Raw genomic sequence first — 15,645 nt, forward strand, 5'->3', positions numbered from 1 at the left:
TTCTTGAAATTTGGCATATATATCTCTTAAATCACTGAGACTTGGGGCGTAAGCAAAGTCATATGAAAATCACATCTTTGGAAAAATGAAACACCTTAATATTATATATATATATATATATATATATATATATATATATATATATATATATATCCATATGCTAGCTCCACTACTATACTCAATACTGTGTGGTATATATATATATATATATATATATATATATATATATATATATATATATATATATATATATATACATATACACACACACACACACACTATGTGATGTTTTTTAATATGTAAATATGTAATCCATTGTCTTGAGTTCCCAATAGGCATATTTAAAGTCCCACTTTTTGTGGTTTTACCATTTGCTCATTTGTCCAGTAAGGCCCCTTTCACACATAATGTCTGTTTTTGATGGACTCTGTCTGCTCAGCGGGGATCGATCCGTTGATCCCCACTGAGCTGGCGGATGACAGGTCCGTCTCTGCTCACTGTGCAGAGACAGTCCTTTTAGATCTTCGCTCTCCACTATGGGAGATCCGTTTTCATCCGATCCGCTAGACGGACAGAAAATAGAGTTTTCATCCGTTTGAATTGAGAGGATCGGATGTCAGCGGACATGTCAGCGCTGACATCCGTCGCTCCAAAGAACTGTATGGAACGTCCGCTCAGGTCCGCCTCAAAAACTCACAGGCAGACCTGAACGGGCTGCACGTGTGAAAGGGGCCTAAGGCTGTTCTGCAACAGAACAAGATGCCCTATAAATTTATCAGCTTAGACTCCGTTCACATCTCTGCGGTCTGACTTGCAGGCGGAATTGCACCCCAATCGCGGCACAATTTTACCACAATTCGGTGGAGGTCAATCGCAGTAAAATCATGCAAACAGAATCGCAGGACGCCTGTCGCCCCAAAAGAAGTACAAGAGCTCCTTTTGGGCGACAGGCATTCCGCGATTCTGTTTGTGGGATTTTACCGTGATTGTCACTTGCCGAATTGCGGTAAAATCGCGCCGCGATTGGGGTGTCATTGGAAGTCACAGGGAACGCATAGGCGTCACTGCGATTTGCCACTATTTCGCATCGTGGGCAGAATCGCCAAAATTCCGCCCACGATTCAGAACGCGGAGATGTGAACGAAGCCTAGAGTGTTGAGATAATTTACCACTCGATCTCCCCTCTTTTCTTGTTACAGTAAAAAGTGGAAAAGTTCTCATCTTTTTTGTCTTAGTTACCACTGTCACAGGAGCAAAAAAATATATAGGGTGAATCTCCCCAACCGGAACACAAACACCAAAACTAACCTCCAGGGGTTCCAGAGTTCTACTTTAAACTCTTTACACACTGGATACGCTCAGCTGTGGGCCCCTTTTATAAAAAGTATCAGCACAATCAACTTCTAATCTTCCAATCCGGTTAGGCAATGAGCTTCCACAATCTAAATATGGTAAATACTGATGACATAATCCAACGTCACTGGCACCTCCTGTGAGCCCAGATAGCTATAAATTCATATAAACAATCTATAACTGCAGAGGTGCATAGAGATTTGATCAGGTCAGTATATATAGCTGGCCCCTTTGCAGGTAAAGCTATGTAAAGCATTAAAAATAAGTGCCTATACTGTTTACAATCCAATAATACACTGTCTCATCCCGCTCTGCACTTGCTCAGCTGCCCTCTATTTTTGGCACTGACCTGAAAATAAGAGCCAGTAGAGGCCGATCTGCTGACAGTCTAAAGATTTACTGGTGCTCTGGGTTTCACCAAAGTGGCAGCCTTGAGCTGGAGGCAATTTACAGCACACACTAATTTTGGTAGCATAATTACTGTGGAATGTATGCTCCTTACTAAAGAACGTTATTTTTCAAGTTGTTATGGGTAAAGTTCCTCTTTAAGTATCAAATGAAAATAACATGTTTGCACCACTTTGTTTGCACAAACCCATTTCAGTCGTACAGTATATCAGTGCTGCAATAATAAATTAAGTGAACAGATTCTTTTGACCATTACAACATAATGCTGAAAGTAAAAAGAGCATTATGTTTATAGTTTGTAAAGACCACATTCAGCTGAAATCTGTGACAATAAATTTTACAAAATTATAATATAATAAATAGCTGCATTTATAACATTGTTTTGAAAAATCCCTGCAAAAGCTTTAAAAACTTTCAAGGAGGTAGAGAATTCCAGAAATTTAGTCCAATACCTTCTTTGGTCCTTCTATAGCAAGGATCTGCTGGTGGTGTGACACAGCAGAGGTAGGTATACAACACAACATTTTGAACCTGCTAGAATCAAGTGAGAATCATTCTTTCAAAATGTATGGATTTCCACATTCCAGGTGATTTCTTCTATGATTATTCTTTTTCATAATACAACACCATAATAACACAAACATATTCTACGCTCCTCCGCTCTGGTATTGCTCAGGCATCACTTCCAGTTCCCTGCCCCTTTCCACCATCTTTAAAAATTTAGCGAATGCTCAGATTTGCTACAGGACTCCACCAGGTCTTTGGGACTTGGCAGAGACCTGCGACATGTCTGTAGACGCATGGGAGATCCCAGAGCATGAGCACAAATGTTGTTCGTCATGTTGAGTATTTTTCGAGACTCACGGCATCTGAGTGCATGCTCGGGGATCCCCTGTGTGTGTACAGACATGCCAAGAAGGGTGTCTTATCTGTTTCGAACACGTGATTTGTTTAAATGTATGCAAGACTTTTAAAAGTACTTGATTATTTTGGAACAGAAACATCAAATCCAAAAGAAAGATTGATGAAAAATACATTTCTTATTTTTGATACCCCACAAAAGATTAACAAGGGGAGACATATTAGGAGCTTCTGCATATTAACTGACTTTTGAGTCTCATTTGTAACCATTAATAACTCACCTTCCATTGGAGGGAAAGTGAATTTTTGGTCCGATTTGCAATTCGCGGAGGGTTTGGGGTGTCTGGCTCGCAGTTCAATGTGGTGAAACTTACAGCCTCAGAAGGGTTCCCTTTGACAGAGTTCAGCTCTGCTTGGACGCTACAAATGGATAAATATAAAAGAAATAGAACGGTAAATAAAGACAAAGAAAGCACAAGCTATCTGTAAAAGTACCAATTCATAGATCAACGTAGATCTCCAATTCCACATACAGGACCAAGTTTAATGCTCAATTGATTTAAGTCTGTCAGAACCCAAAGAACTTAGGACTTTAGGTACTCTTTTATTCTTAAAGCAGTAATAAACCCCCAAAACTTACATTTTTATATATTGCAGCTTACCAATCCATAAATGTGGTAGCTGCATGTTTTTTTTTTATAGCTTTTTTCTCTTTATTTTCACCTAGTGATCCAGCCAGCAACACACGTCCTTGTCTTAAGGTGTCCCCAGTCTGGATGGAGGAACAAGGTAGACAGCACTGTCAACCTGAGGTGAGGGTAGTGGGGGATGCACTAGCAAAAAAATTAAAGAAAGGCACTAGCCAGCAACCATATTCAAGAATTAGAAGGCAGAAATATAATTGATTTTGTGGGGGAGGGGTTAATACCACCTAAAATTCAGTTTTGCAGTTGTATTATTGCCTGATGGATATATTTTCTTGTATATATTTATATCTAACAAATGAGAAATAATCAAGTATAAAAAGTTGATACCGCTCCCTCAGCGCTCATGGAAGCTTACAATAATGTTTCAAAACAACATAAGCAGCCACTATAACAATAAATCAATAATCCCAAAAATATGTTACAGAAAACACTATAACATGAGTAGCGCTGATCAGTCACAATTAAAAGATAATTGTGATAATAAAGTCCAATTTATGGATATATTGTGAATAATAAATTGTCCATCAAGTCAAGTTCATACGGGGTTAGATCCAGCTGAATACCGTCACCACACTGCGTGTGCAATACTCCCCAAGGTAATGAACTTACCAGACTTCCTGATGTTCTTCTAGCTGATGTATTATTTTAATAGGAAGGCACAGCGGGATACGTTTCTTTTACCCCTCAGAGAACAGTGGTGATATCCAGGTCGGTCGGTTGTATGGCAGAAAGAAGTGCCTCCCTAGTTGTTTGCCTGTATGGTACATACATTCTGTCCATGTGAAGGACACGGCTCAGTTTATGGTCATTATCACAATTATCATTTACATTGTGACTGATCAGCACTACTAATGTTATAGTGTTTTCTGCAACATATTTTGGGGACTATATATTTATATACTACATTTTTTTTCTTAGAGCACGTGGTGGAGGCTATTTTTGTGTACAATGGGAGAAGTATGTAGTTAACCGACCACAGTGTCATTCACTCTTAAGAGTCTGTCCCTGTGCAGGGTGAGGCGGAAAGTGCCATCATATACTGGCGACAGCATGTTCAGACTGGACTTGCTGTTTGTGACAGTCAGGAGTAGAAAAACCTGTTAATTTCCACACACATGAACAAAAATGTACAGTGAGAGACAGAACAACAAAAATATCCAGAAAAAAGCATTTCATAAAAGTTATAAAAAAAGTTATTTTACCGTTTAAAGTGCAAATCAATTTATAAGTACCGTATACACTCGAGTATAGGCCGACCCGAATATAAGCCGAGGCACCTAATTTTACCACAAAAAAATGGAAAAACTTATTGACCCGAGTATAAGCCTAGGGTGGGAAATGCCAGTGCCCATGAAATGCAGCCTGCCAGTGCCCATCATATACAGCCTATCAGTGCCCATGAAATGCAGCCTGCCAGTGCCCATCATATACAGCCTATCAGTGCCCATGAAATACAGCCTGCCAGTGCCCATCATGTACAGCCTATCAGTGCCCATGAAAGACAGCCTGCCAGTGCCAATGAAAGACAGCCTGCCAGTGCCCATGATATACAGCCTTACCAGTTCCTAGTAGATGTCATGATGTCCCGCTGTGTGTGCGGTCAGATTAAATCTGCCCATGGATGGATTGAAAGTTGGCCATAATCAGCCAAATATTGATCCATCTATGGTGGTTCCTGTTGGGGGAGTCAGATCTAATGATTGGGGGCTGTCGGTCAATGTTGTCTGGATCTGAACCTGCAGTGCTAATCAGTGTGTAGTGACAGTTTTCCCCGATAATACAATAGAACATTGGGGTGGATTCCTCTATCCACCTCCAATGTGTAGAAAGGACAATCCATTCTGTCTTTTCTGTGGCCAGGCTAAGGATCCCCATACATGTTCCAATCTCTGTACAATTAATTTTACAATGTGAAAGGAAGTGGATGTTATCGATGTGTATGTGGTGAGGCCTCCATCCAATGAAGTGGTGAGGTGTGACATGTGAGTGGATAGTCAGACATGATGGAGGGGCTGTGATTGCAGAGCACTCTGATCGGTCAGTGATCGGTTGCTCATCCTCCGGTCACCAGACCCAGTGACGGGCACATGGACAGGGAGGTCTGGGCAGACAATGGCGGAGCGCAGATCACAATGAAGGTGTATAGGAATGCACATCCCGGCCGGCCGGCACACCTACCGAGCAGGAGCAGCTTGACCTCCCGGGCCGCCCTCTCTCCGTCCTCTCTCAGGTTCTAGTCAATCATCTTACTCATCTCCTCAGCGCTCAGTGTACATCCCCTGGTGACAGCCCAGCAGCATGGAGCTCTCAGCCCTGCCCCTTTTTCGCCTCCATTGCAGGACATTTTTTCTTAAATTGACATTCACTCGGGTTTTTCAGCCTAAAAATGGGCTGAAAAACTTGGCTTATACTCGAGTATATATGGTATTTGACTCCTTCGTAAAACATGACTTAGTACTTGGTGGCAAAACCCTTGTTGGCAATCAAAGAGGTCAGAAGTTTCTTGTAGTTGGTCACCAGGTTTGCACACATCTCAGGAGGGATTTTGTCCCACTCCTCTTTGCAGATCCTCTCCTAGTCATTAAGGTTTCGAGGCTGACGTTTGGTAACTCCCTCCACATATTTTCTATGGGATTAAGGTCTGGACACTGGCTAGGCCACTCCAGGATCTTAATGTGCTTCTTCTTGAGCCACTCCTTTTTTGCCTTAGCTGTGTGTTTTGGGTCATTGCCATGCTGGAATACCCTTCCATGACCCATTTTCAATGTCCTGGCTGAGGGAAGGAGGTTCTCACCCAAGACTTGAAGGTACATGACCCTATCCATCAATCATTTGATGCTGTGAAGTTGTCCTGTCCCCTTAACAGAAAAACACCCACAAAGCATAATGTTTCCACCTCTATGTTTGATGGTGGGGAAGGTGTTCTTGGGGTCATAGGCAGTATTCCTTCTCCTCCAAACACGAGGCGAGTTGAGTTGATGCCAAAGAGTTTGATTTTGGTCTCATCTGACCACAACACTTCCACCCAGTTCTCCTCTGAATCATTCTGATGTTCATTAGCAAACTTCAGACAAGCCTGTACACGTGCTTTCTTGAGCAGGGGGACCCTGCAGGCACTGCAGGATTTCAGTCCTTCACGGCGTAGTATGTTACCAATTGTTTTTTAGTGATTATGGTCCCAGCTGCCTTGAGATCATTGACAAGATTCTCCTGTGTAGTTCTGGGCTGATTCTTCACCGTTCCCATGATCATTAAAACTCCACGAGGTGAGATCTTGCATGGAGCCCCAGACCGAGAGAGATTGACAGTTATTTTGTATTTATTCCATTTGCAAATAATCGCACCAACTGTTGTCACCCTATCACCAAGCTGCTTGGTGATGAACTTGTAGCCCATTCTAGCCTTGTGTAGGTCTACAATCTTGCCCCCGACATCCTTGGATAGCTCTTTGGTCTTGGTAATAGTGGAGAGATTGGAATCTGATTGCTTCTGTGGACAGGTGTCTTTTATACAGGTAATAAGCTGAGATTAGGAGCACTCTCTTTAGAAGAGTGTGCCTAATTTCAGCTCGTTACCTGTATAGAAGACACCTGGGAGCCAGAAATCTTGTTGATTGATAGGGGATCAAATACTTATTTTACTCATAAAAATGCAAATTTATTTATAACTTTTTTGAAATGCATTTTTCTGGATATTTTTGTTGTTATTCTGTCTCTCACTGTTAAAATAAACCAATAAAATTAGAGACTGATCATTTCTTTGTCAGGGGGCAAACATACAAAATCAGCAGGGGATCAAATACTTTTTTCCCTCACTGTACATATCTGGAATAAAGTAGGGCTGTGGAAATTAAAGATTAATTCCTCGATTAATCTATTAATTTTTTTGATTGATCAAAATTCTTTTGATCGGTACTCACCTCTCCGCCGGCTTTCGGGTCTTCAGGGAGTTCCGTCGGAGATCCGGTGATGTCACGGACATCGATGTCAACTGACTCCTCCCCCCTTCCCCAAGTGCCTCCATCTGCTAACGAAGGGAAGGGGGAGGAGTCCAGTGACGTTGAAGTTCTGATTGAACGTAACGCGTACGGGGAAGGAGCTATGCATGACGTCACCCGCTGCTGCCCTACAGAACTAACACGATTGTCGGCTTTACATGCTGTGTTTTTATCATCTTTATGTGAGTAGTTTGTGTTTGAACACAAAAATTAAATCTTATACTTAAGCGGTGAGCACTTAGATCTTTTCTTTCTACCCATGACCTGGCGTCCTTGCTGAGATCTAAGGAGATGTGAGAGAAGTTTATGGTCCGTGTTAACCCTTTTGATACCCACTTGCATGACCACCTGTTTGCACAGGGGTCCATGCCATAAGGTGAGAGTGATTGTCATGCTACTGTGGAAAAAAAATTACTTACGTCAGTGCTACAGTTTGAATTTAAAACGTATTTGTGTGAACTGTGAAGTTAAGTCATGGATTGTGGAAACTAACTAGTGTCGGGTGATTGTATATAGTGTATACTACATTTACCACTGACTAATGCAGAGTTGCAATGCAAGGAGATCAGCTGAAAGTAGTTGGATCTGTATGTGCGTTATAATTAAATCAAAATTAGTCGATTAAAAAAAAAAATCGATTCATTGAACACGAAAATTTTAATCAGTAACAGCCCTAGAATAAAGTATTTCCATATCTGAAATTAGCCAATGACCTACTAACGCTATCCAGGAAATGCTCTGACAGGCAGGTAAACATTTGAGAGGGGGGCTGGAACTCCACCTGTTAGCTTGATATAAACAGATAATATTCGTAGGCAAAATTTAAGTTTAATCTGCTTGTTAAATCTATCTATCTTTAATCTATTTTGCCTTTTCTGGTTCATTCATGCTTTAAGTCACCAATAAAAATCTTAAATAAACCCTTTCCAATATTATTGCATAACTCATTTCAAACAGTGATATCATTACTGTGTCTCTGTACCTCTCTATGCAATGCAGGCAGATCATGGTTGGGAGGGCATTTCAGGGTACTGTACATAGCTTCGTGAAAACATAAAGGCACCCAGTCCTCAGTATTTCCCTGAAGGGCCCTTAGCCCTGATGCAAGCAATGGGCTTAATCTTGGGAGGAATTTTGCAAATATCAAAATGCCATGAATGTATGTCTGGAGCAGTGGATGTGCCTAGGCAGGCTGCATTTGTATGCAGAACTCCAGAGGTAGCACTGACATGTGATACTGAGTATTTTTGACTGAAATCCAATAAATTAAAGAACAGGTCAGAAACAGTCATGTTGGAAAATAAAGGGCTAGATGATTCTGGACATCCTCCAGTCAGAAAAATGAAGCGGGCCTATCTGACTTGCTTGAAATCGGAGCAGGCATTTTCAGTGCAGGAGATGAGCCCATACAACTGTGATAGCCTAAAGGTAAGGCTGGAGTCCAGCTTTAATATTTGCCTGGCCAAAAAATATATATTTTTCAGTTCTGCCAATATTATAGAATAAAAAATAATAGCAGAATGATTCCCTTTGAATTCCTCAGCATCTGGTAAAGGATATTGGGTATCCAGCATAGCAGTGTGGGTTATGTTAGGACAATCACTTCAGGTCTCAGCAATGTGAGCAATAACAGGGTATTAATACATGTCTGGAGGCGCTGAATGCACACAGGAGCTCAGGGAGTAGGCGGAATTAGTCACAGGCTGTAGGATGCTTTTAACATGTACAACGAAGACTAAAACAATGTAGAAAGTGAAATTCACTAATAATAGCCTGTTAAAGAAAACAAAGAAGGGGAAAATACCATAGACAGCATTACAGGATAGTGTTAGAATGAAATCCTGTAAAGAAATTACCGTACGGTTCTGATCATTTGCAAGCATCAACCTCTTATGATGTGGCAGAGGTTATGCTGATTCTAGATTTTTAGAAAAGTTCAAATGTAACATTGGCCATGTACAGTCTTCACAGTACAGACCCATTCACATGTGTGTCAATACCATGCTTTGGGAAGCATTTAAAGGGTAAGTTCACCTTGCATAACATTAGTGGCTATTCTCAATGAACTTTCACAGCACCATGGTAGTTCATTGAGAATACAAGGTACGAGCAAGCCAATAAATACACTGACAGATCTTCAGGAGACCTGCGTGGCATCAGCGATCTGCTGATGCAATGCTTTGCAGGCTTTCAAAACCAAAAATAATAAATACACATTTTTTTTACCTGCAAAGAAATGTGCATTTATTATTTTTTGTCAAAAGGTGAACATATCCTTTAAGACTCTTTCCAAGTGGTTTGGATATTGAGATGAACTCCGGCGTGTTCAGATCCTAGTCTGAACCCACCTGAGTGATCCAGTCAGGAAGCGGTCACTGTACACGGCCAATCATAACTGCCCAAGAAATTCTCCATCCTGTAGCTTCTCATATAAATGCCTCTGTGTATTCGTGTGGGGTGTGGAATGTCTCAGCTGCTCATGATTGGCACAGCACAGATGACAGCTTCCTGATGGGATCCTAAGGTAGGTTCAGACTAGGATCTGAACACGCCCAAGCTCACCCCTATTTGCATTTTTTTTTTGTACAAATGTAAGCCAACGGCTTTGCACTCTGTGTTTGATACAAGTGCTTGTATCAGTCACTGAGTATTTAGTTAGATGCAGCAAGTGATCAAATGCAATAGAAGTCAATTGAAGCATCTACTTAACATTTACCATATACAGTATCTTACAAAAGTGAGTACACCCCTCACATTTTTGTAAATATATTTATTATATCTTTTCATGTGACAACACTGAAGAAATTACACTTTGCTACAATGTAAAGTAGTGAGTGTACAGCTTGTATAACAGTGGCTGTGTGTTGAGTTATTTTGAGGGGACAGCAAATTTACACTGTTATACAAGCTGTACACTCACTACTTTACATTGTAGCAAAGTGTAATTTCTTCAGTGTTGTCACATGAAAAGATATAATAAAATATTTACAAAAATGTGAGAGGTGTACTTACTTTTGTGAGATATTGTACTTAGCATTCGAAAGGTGTTTAAAGAGCTTCTAAAATCTATTTTGTAAGACTCCTGAAGCAAAGGCTAACATAGCTAGATGCTGTCAACCGCATACTGAACACACCACAAAAGCGTGTCAATGCTTAAAGGATATTTAACCCCAAATAAAAAAAGAGAATTTTGACTTATCTGTAAATTTCACATCCTGGAGTACAGTACAGGACACAGACTGAATATTAATTGACCCTGCATTATAGGCTGCTACATTCAGGTAATTGGACACTGCCACAGGTTTGCTGGACACGCACCATGGGGGAGGAGCTATTAATTCTACCGTACTCTGTGGTGCCTCCGTTTTTTTGCAAGTAATGCAGAGTAACACAGGAACAGGGAGTAGGGTATGTGCTAACAGGCTCCACAATAACAAGAGTAAACAAACCATATTCAGAGAGCTCCTGCAGGAACCTTGTTGTCAAAGGTTGCATCTGCAGAAGCTTGGATGTCCACCTGGTAGAACTTGGAGAAGGTGTGAGCTGAAGACCAGGTGGCAGCTATGAAAAACTGGGCAGCAGAGGCTTAAAGTGGTTCTAAAGGCAGAAAATTTTTTATCTTAATGCATTCTATGCTTCTGTGTGCCGCAGCCCCCCTTAGTCCCCGCTTACTTACTTGAGCCCCATCTCGATCCAGTGATGTTGCAAGAGAGCTTCAGCTGTCCACGACTCTTCCTCTAAATTGGCTGAGACAAAGCAGTGGGCGTCATTGGCTCTCGTTAGTGTCAATCAAACTCAGTGAGCCAATGAGGAGAGAGGGGGGCAGAGTGGGTCGAGCCACGGCTCCGTGTCTAAGTGAACATACAGAGCAGCGGCTTGGCTCAGGTGCCCCCATAGCAAGCTGCTTGCTGTGGGGGCACTTGGCAGGGGGAAGGGGCCAGGAGCGCTGTTGAGTGACCAGAGAAGAAGAGGATTTGGGCTGCTCTGTGCACAGAGCAGGTAAGTATGACATGTTTGTTAATTTTAAACAAAAAAATACAAGACTTTAATATCACTTTAATGTCAGAATACCCAGGAAACACCCACCAATCTAGTGGAGTGAGCACATAAAAGTGCTGGAGAGGTTTTATCCTTTAGAATGAAGCTCTTGAGAGGAGTAGTTTTATCCATCTGGCAATAGTATGGGACGTAGTATGAAATGGAACAGGGAACTCTGAGACAGAAGGTCTGGCCTGTTTGGTAGAGGCACGTGACTGTCTCCTAGACATTTGAGTAGGTCTATGTTCCAGGTTCTTTTGGGTGAGTTGGGTGCAATGAGAATCACCAATTTCTTCTGCTGCTCTATTTTGTGAAGCAGTGGAGGCAGAATCCGCACTACAGGAAAGGTATGTATGAACTGCAACAGAGTCCAGGGAATTACCAGAGCATCCGATGACAGTGCTATAGGATCCTTGCATCTGGCTACAAACAGGGGTAACTTATTATTGAACCTGGACATCAGGATGTCTATATCTGGAGACCCCCATTTCTGATTGAAGATGTCAGGATGACATGCCCATCACTCTTGGTCCAGGCAGAGGCGTCAGGGGTAATCTGTCTTCCAATTGTCCACTTCTGAGATGTGAACAGTAGAGAGACTGGACCGTGTACCTCCGCCCATGAAACGATCAGACTTATTTTTGTTAGGGCTACCTGAATCCTGGTAATCTTGGTGGTTAATATAGGCCACAGGTGTGGTGTTATCTGATTGGGTGACCTGGATTCAGAGCAAGTTTTATCCCTCTGAGCTCCAGGATGCTGATGGGGAGCTTAGTTTCCCTGATTACCATGTTCCGAGAACTGTAATAGACTAATACTCTGGACTAGAAATCCACAAAGCTAGGGCATTTTATAGCTTGGCTGGAATTAAACATAGAAAGGTTGAGAGAAAGAGTGGTGCTTGTTCCAGACTAACAAGATGTTGCCTTTAACAGGCCTCAAATGGAACTGAGCAAAGGAGAAGGCCTCGAATGAGGCTACTGTGAGTTGATGGGTGAATCTCTCCCATAGCGTTGTGTTCTGTCGGTGGAGAGCCTTCCCTGCCAGCAGAACAAAATGATCACTGCTGGCTGGTGTAACCGGAGGGATGGTCTTCAGTACAATCAGCCTGCCCATAGATGGATCAAACCTCAGACGGTCCCTGCTGAACGAGCTGAGATTCTAAACCATCTATGGCTGGATTAAGAAATTCAGCTCACAGGATTTCTGGCATGACCAACAGTTATTTTTTGTGCACTTTTTGAACAGATACAACGAAACACTTTCAATGGTACATTTAGAAGAACAAAAGGGAGTGAATAGTAGGAGTTTATTGTTAGGGTTTGCATACACTTTAAAGTAGAACTAAAAGGCAAAACTTTATTTTTTTCTTTTTGGATAGCAAGGTTTCTTGTTCGTTGTTTGTTTTAACTGTGTCCCATTGCTGAGATTTCGCTTCACATCCTGTCCCACAGCCAAAACAGGAAGTTAGAGGAAATTCCTTCAAAATAAGAGAATACCTAGTTGTTACAGGAACGAGTGTCCCCATTGGAAGATTTCCCCTCTATTTCTGGTCTAGTGACAGCCCAAAATTTGGGATATTCTTCCATTGTCTCTTTCGGTGTTAACAGTTGTAGCACTGGTAGTATTTTAATCTACCGCTTATATGTAAATTTAGTGGGTCATCTGTTCGGTACATAGTTCAGATTTAGTCTATGGCTAAATTAGCTTCTGTTCCAGCCTTGGTTGTGTTGCGTGCAGTTCCACTCAGTTGCCTGTAGATGTCGGTGTCACTACAAACCGGAGCTGGAAAGCAACAGACTGATGTGTATTGAGTGCTCTTCTTTCTCAGAAGTAACTCGGCAGAGGTTGTCCCCTGCGGTGCATTCTGGGAAGGAGTATTTAAGGGACAGATGCCATATTTCTTGGTCTCTTTCTTTCCACCTGCTGGCCCTCCTGGCCGACAGGTATGTGCTAGGAGTCCTACCTTGTGGTCCTCTGGGCCGGAGGACTGCGTTGCTGCAGCGTGTAGGTGGGCCCAGAAGTCTGTCTGGGGCCTACTACAACTGCTGCGGATGCTGTCTGTCCTACGGGAAGAAGCTGGACAATTGAGAAGAATCCAGGGGAGGACCCGTCATGGAAGGATCATGCGGAGCGCTGGTCTGGAGAGGGGCCTGGTGACTCAATTGGAGGACGCATCTTAAGTTAACCTACCACATAGTACTGCCGGGTCGGCTTAAAGGTTCCGGTACTGTGTTGCTGTTCATCGAAAACTACTACATCCTGTGGCAGAGGATCGTACAATTTGTTCTACCTAAGTCTGTGGCAGAGACTTTCTGTTCGTACTGCGTTCCGGCTGCTAGGTCAGTGAGAGAGGCCTATCCGGGCGGGCAAAGATTTAATCCTGAACTGAAGATACATTCATCCTTAAGATTTCAATTCCTTAGTGCTACACCAAGAAAAGGTATTTGAACTTCCCTGCAACATTTCTTCTACCTCTTTCCTGCTACTTCTTTCAGTTATCTCCCATTAAAGCATTGGAAAAGTACTAAAGTGACTGGTGCCTACATTGTCAGATAATAAGCTCAACGTGGACTCTAAGTCTGGTATTGGTGAAACTACAGGTAAAAAGGTGACGGAAACAGCCCGCTTTAAATCAGCAGCTCCACCGTGAGTTATTGCTACAGTAAAAACATGAAAAAGAGGGTGAATCTCCATATCGGGGACATAGACACAAATAGAAGCATTAAAGGGGTTCTAATTCATCTGCACTCTAAAGACAAAACTTTTTTTTGTAATAGTTACACTTTAGTAAAACGTATGAGACATTTCTTAAGCTTTGATACTAGATGTGCATGTAAACCATCACTTATGGAGACTCTGCGGTGACTGTTAAGAAAAAATGCTACATACACACCATTTGAATTTTAACATCTTTGTAAGGAAGAGGAGGGAATTTGCTATGGGTAACTACATTGGCCACCCCCACCTGAAAAATGAACTGAGTGAAAAATCATCAGCCAAAAAGTAGCTGAATACAATCAGATGCAGTTGCTGCTCAAATATTCTGACAGGCGCGGCTGCAGCTGTCAGAATACAATAGCTATAGTGGGAGATTCCTCCACTTTAATGGGTGGATGGGATAATTTGCTAGATTTTTTGTTCAGTCCACATGGTAAATTAAAATATGCTAATGCCCTGTACACACGATAGGATTTTCCGATGGAAAATGTGTGATAGGACCTTGTTGTCGGAAATTCCGACCGTGTGTAGGCTCCATCACACATTTTCCATAGGAATTTCCGACACACAAAGTTTGAGAGCTTGCTATAAAATTTTCTGACAACAAAATCAATGTCGGAAATTCTGATCGTGTGTACACAAATCCGACGCACAAAGTGCCACGCATGCTCAGAATAAATTAAGAAACGAAAGTTATTGGCTACTGCCCCGTTTATAGTCCCGACGTACGTGTTTTACGTCACCGCGTTCAGAACGATCGGATTTTCAGACAACTTTGTGTGACTGTGTGTATGCAAGACAAGTTTGAGCCAACATCCGTGGGAAAAAATCCATGGATTTTGTTGTCGGAATGTCCGCTCAATGTCAGACTGTGTGTACAGGGCATAAGTGTGTACCATCTTAAGTGTGTTTGAGCAGTGTGCAGACCTAAGAGAAAAATCTTTTGTCTAAAAACCTGCCTGGGTTTCAAAGGAAAAATAGCCAAAAAAACATATACACTGTTGCACTCTTGCATTAGCCCATTTACATATATTAAGTATATAGTGTATTTCTTAAAGAATAAAAAGGATGATGGTTCAATTGATTCAGAGCTGAAACATAACATATGGTCAGGTCCTGAAAGGACTAATATAATAGTGTCAGACCCTTCAGACACTGATATAGTTTGTTGCTTTGTGTATACAAGTAGGTATTAAACTACCACCCAGTGGCCAAGCTGTCATATTGCTCTTGTATACAACAGAATGGAGAAGAAAGATTTAGAAAACAGAATAACACATGCAGTACAAGTCACCAATGTATATAAAAAAAAAAATAGAAGACGGTAACTGACCTGGCATGGTAATCTGTTGCCGGCCTCAGATCATCCACTGTAACATTGGTCTTCTCTCCACTGAAGGGAATGGAAACGTTATTTAGCCAAAGAACACATGATTCAGTTATAAAACTTTAAAAATTGACACAGCATGGTTAAATGGGTTACTTTACAAGGAATGATGAAATCAGTTCCCACACCACTATCATAACAAATGCACTACCGCTCCAATTTGTCCATAGGCT

At 41.8% G+C, this 15,645-nt stretch overlaps 1 protein-coding gene across 7 annotated transcripts in view; it reads right to left on the reverse strand.

The window, feature by feature from the left end:
* The window catches only part of FNDC3A (fibronectin type III domain containing 3A), a 459,441-nt gene that overhangs the window by 112,275 nt on the left and 331,521 nt on the right, over positions 1-15,645 (reverse strand). For all 7 annotated transcript variants that reach the window (XM_073613177.1, XM_073613181.1, XM_073613178.1 and 4 more), the window contains 2 exons: positions 15,419-15,478; positions 2,904-3,042 (listed from right to left, as the gene is read on the reverse strand). In XM_073613177.1, the coding sequence (XP_073469278.1) occupies positions 2,904-3,042; positions 15,419-15,478 (199 nt within the window). The remainder of the gene's footprint in view (positions 1-2,903; positions 3,043-15,418; positions 15,479-15,645) is intronic.

The sequence above is a fragment of the Aquarana catesbeiana genome, linkage group LG02 (genome assembly GCF_042186555.1).
Source record: "Aquarana catesbeiana isolate 2022-GZ linkage group LG02, ASM4218655v1, whole genome shotgun sequence".
Lineage (NCBI taxonomy): Eukaryota > Metazoa > Chordata > Amphibia > Anura > Ranidae > Aquarana > Aquarana catesbeiana.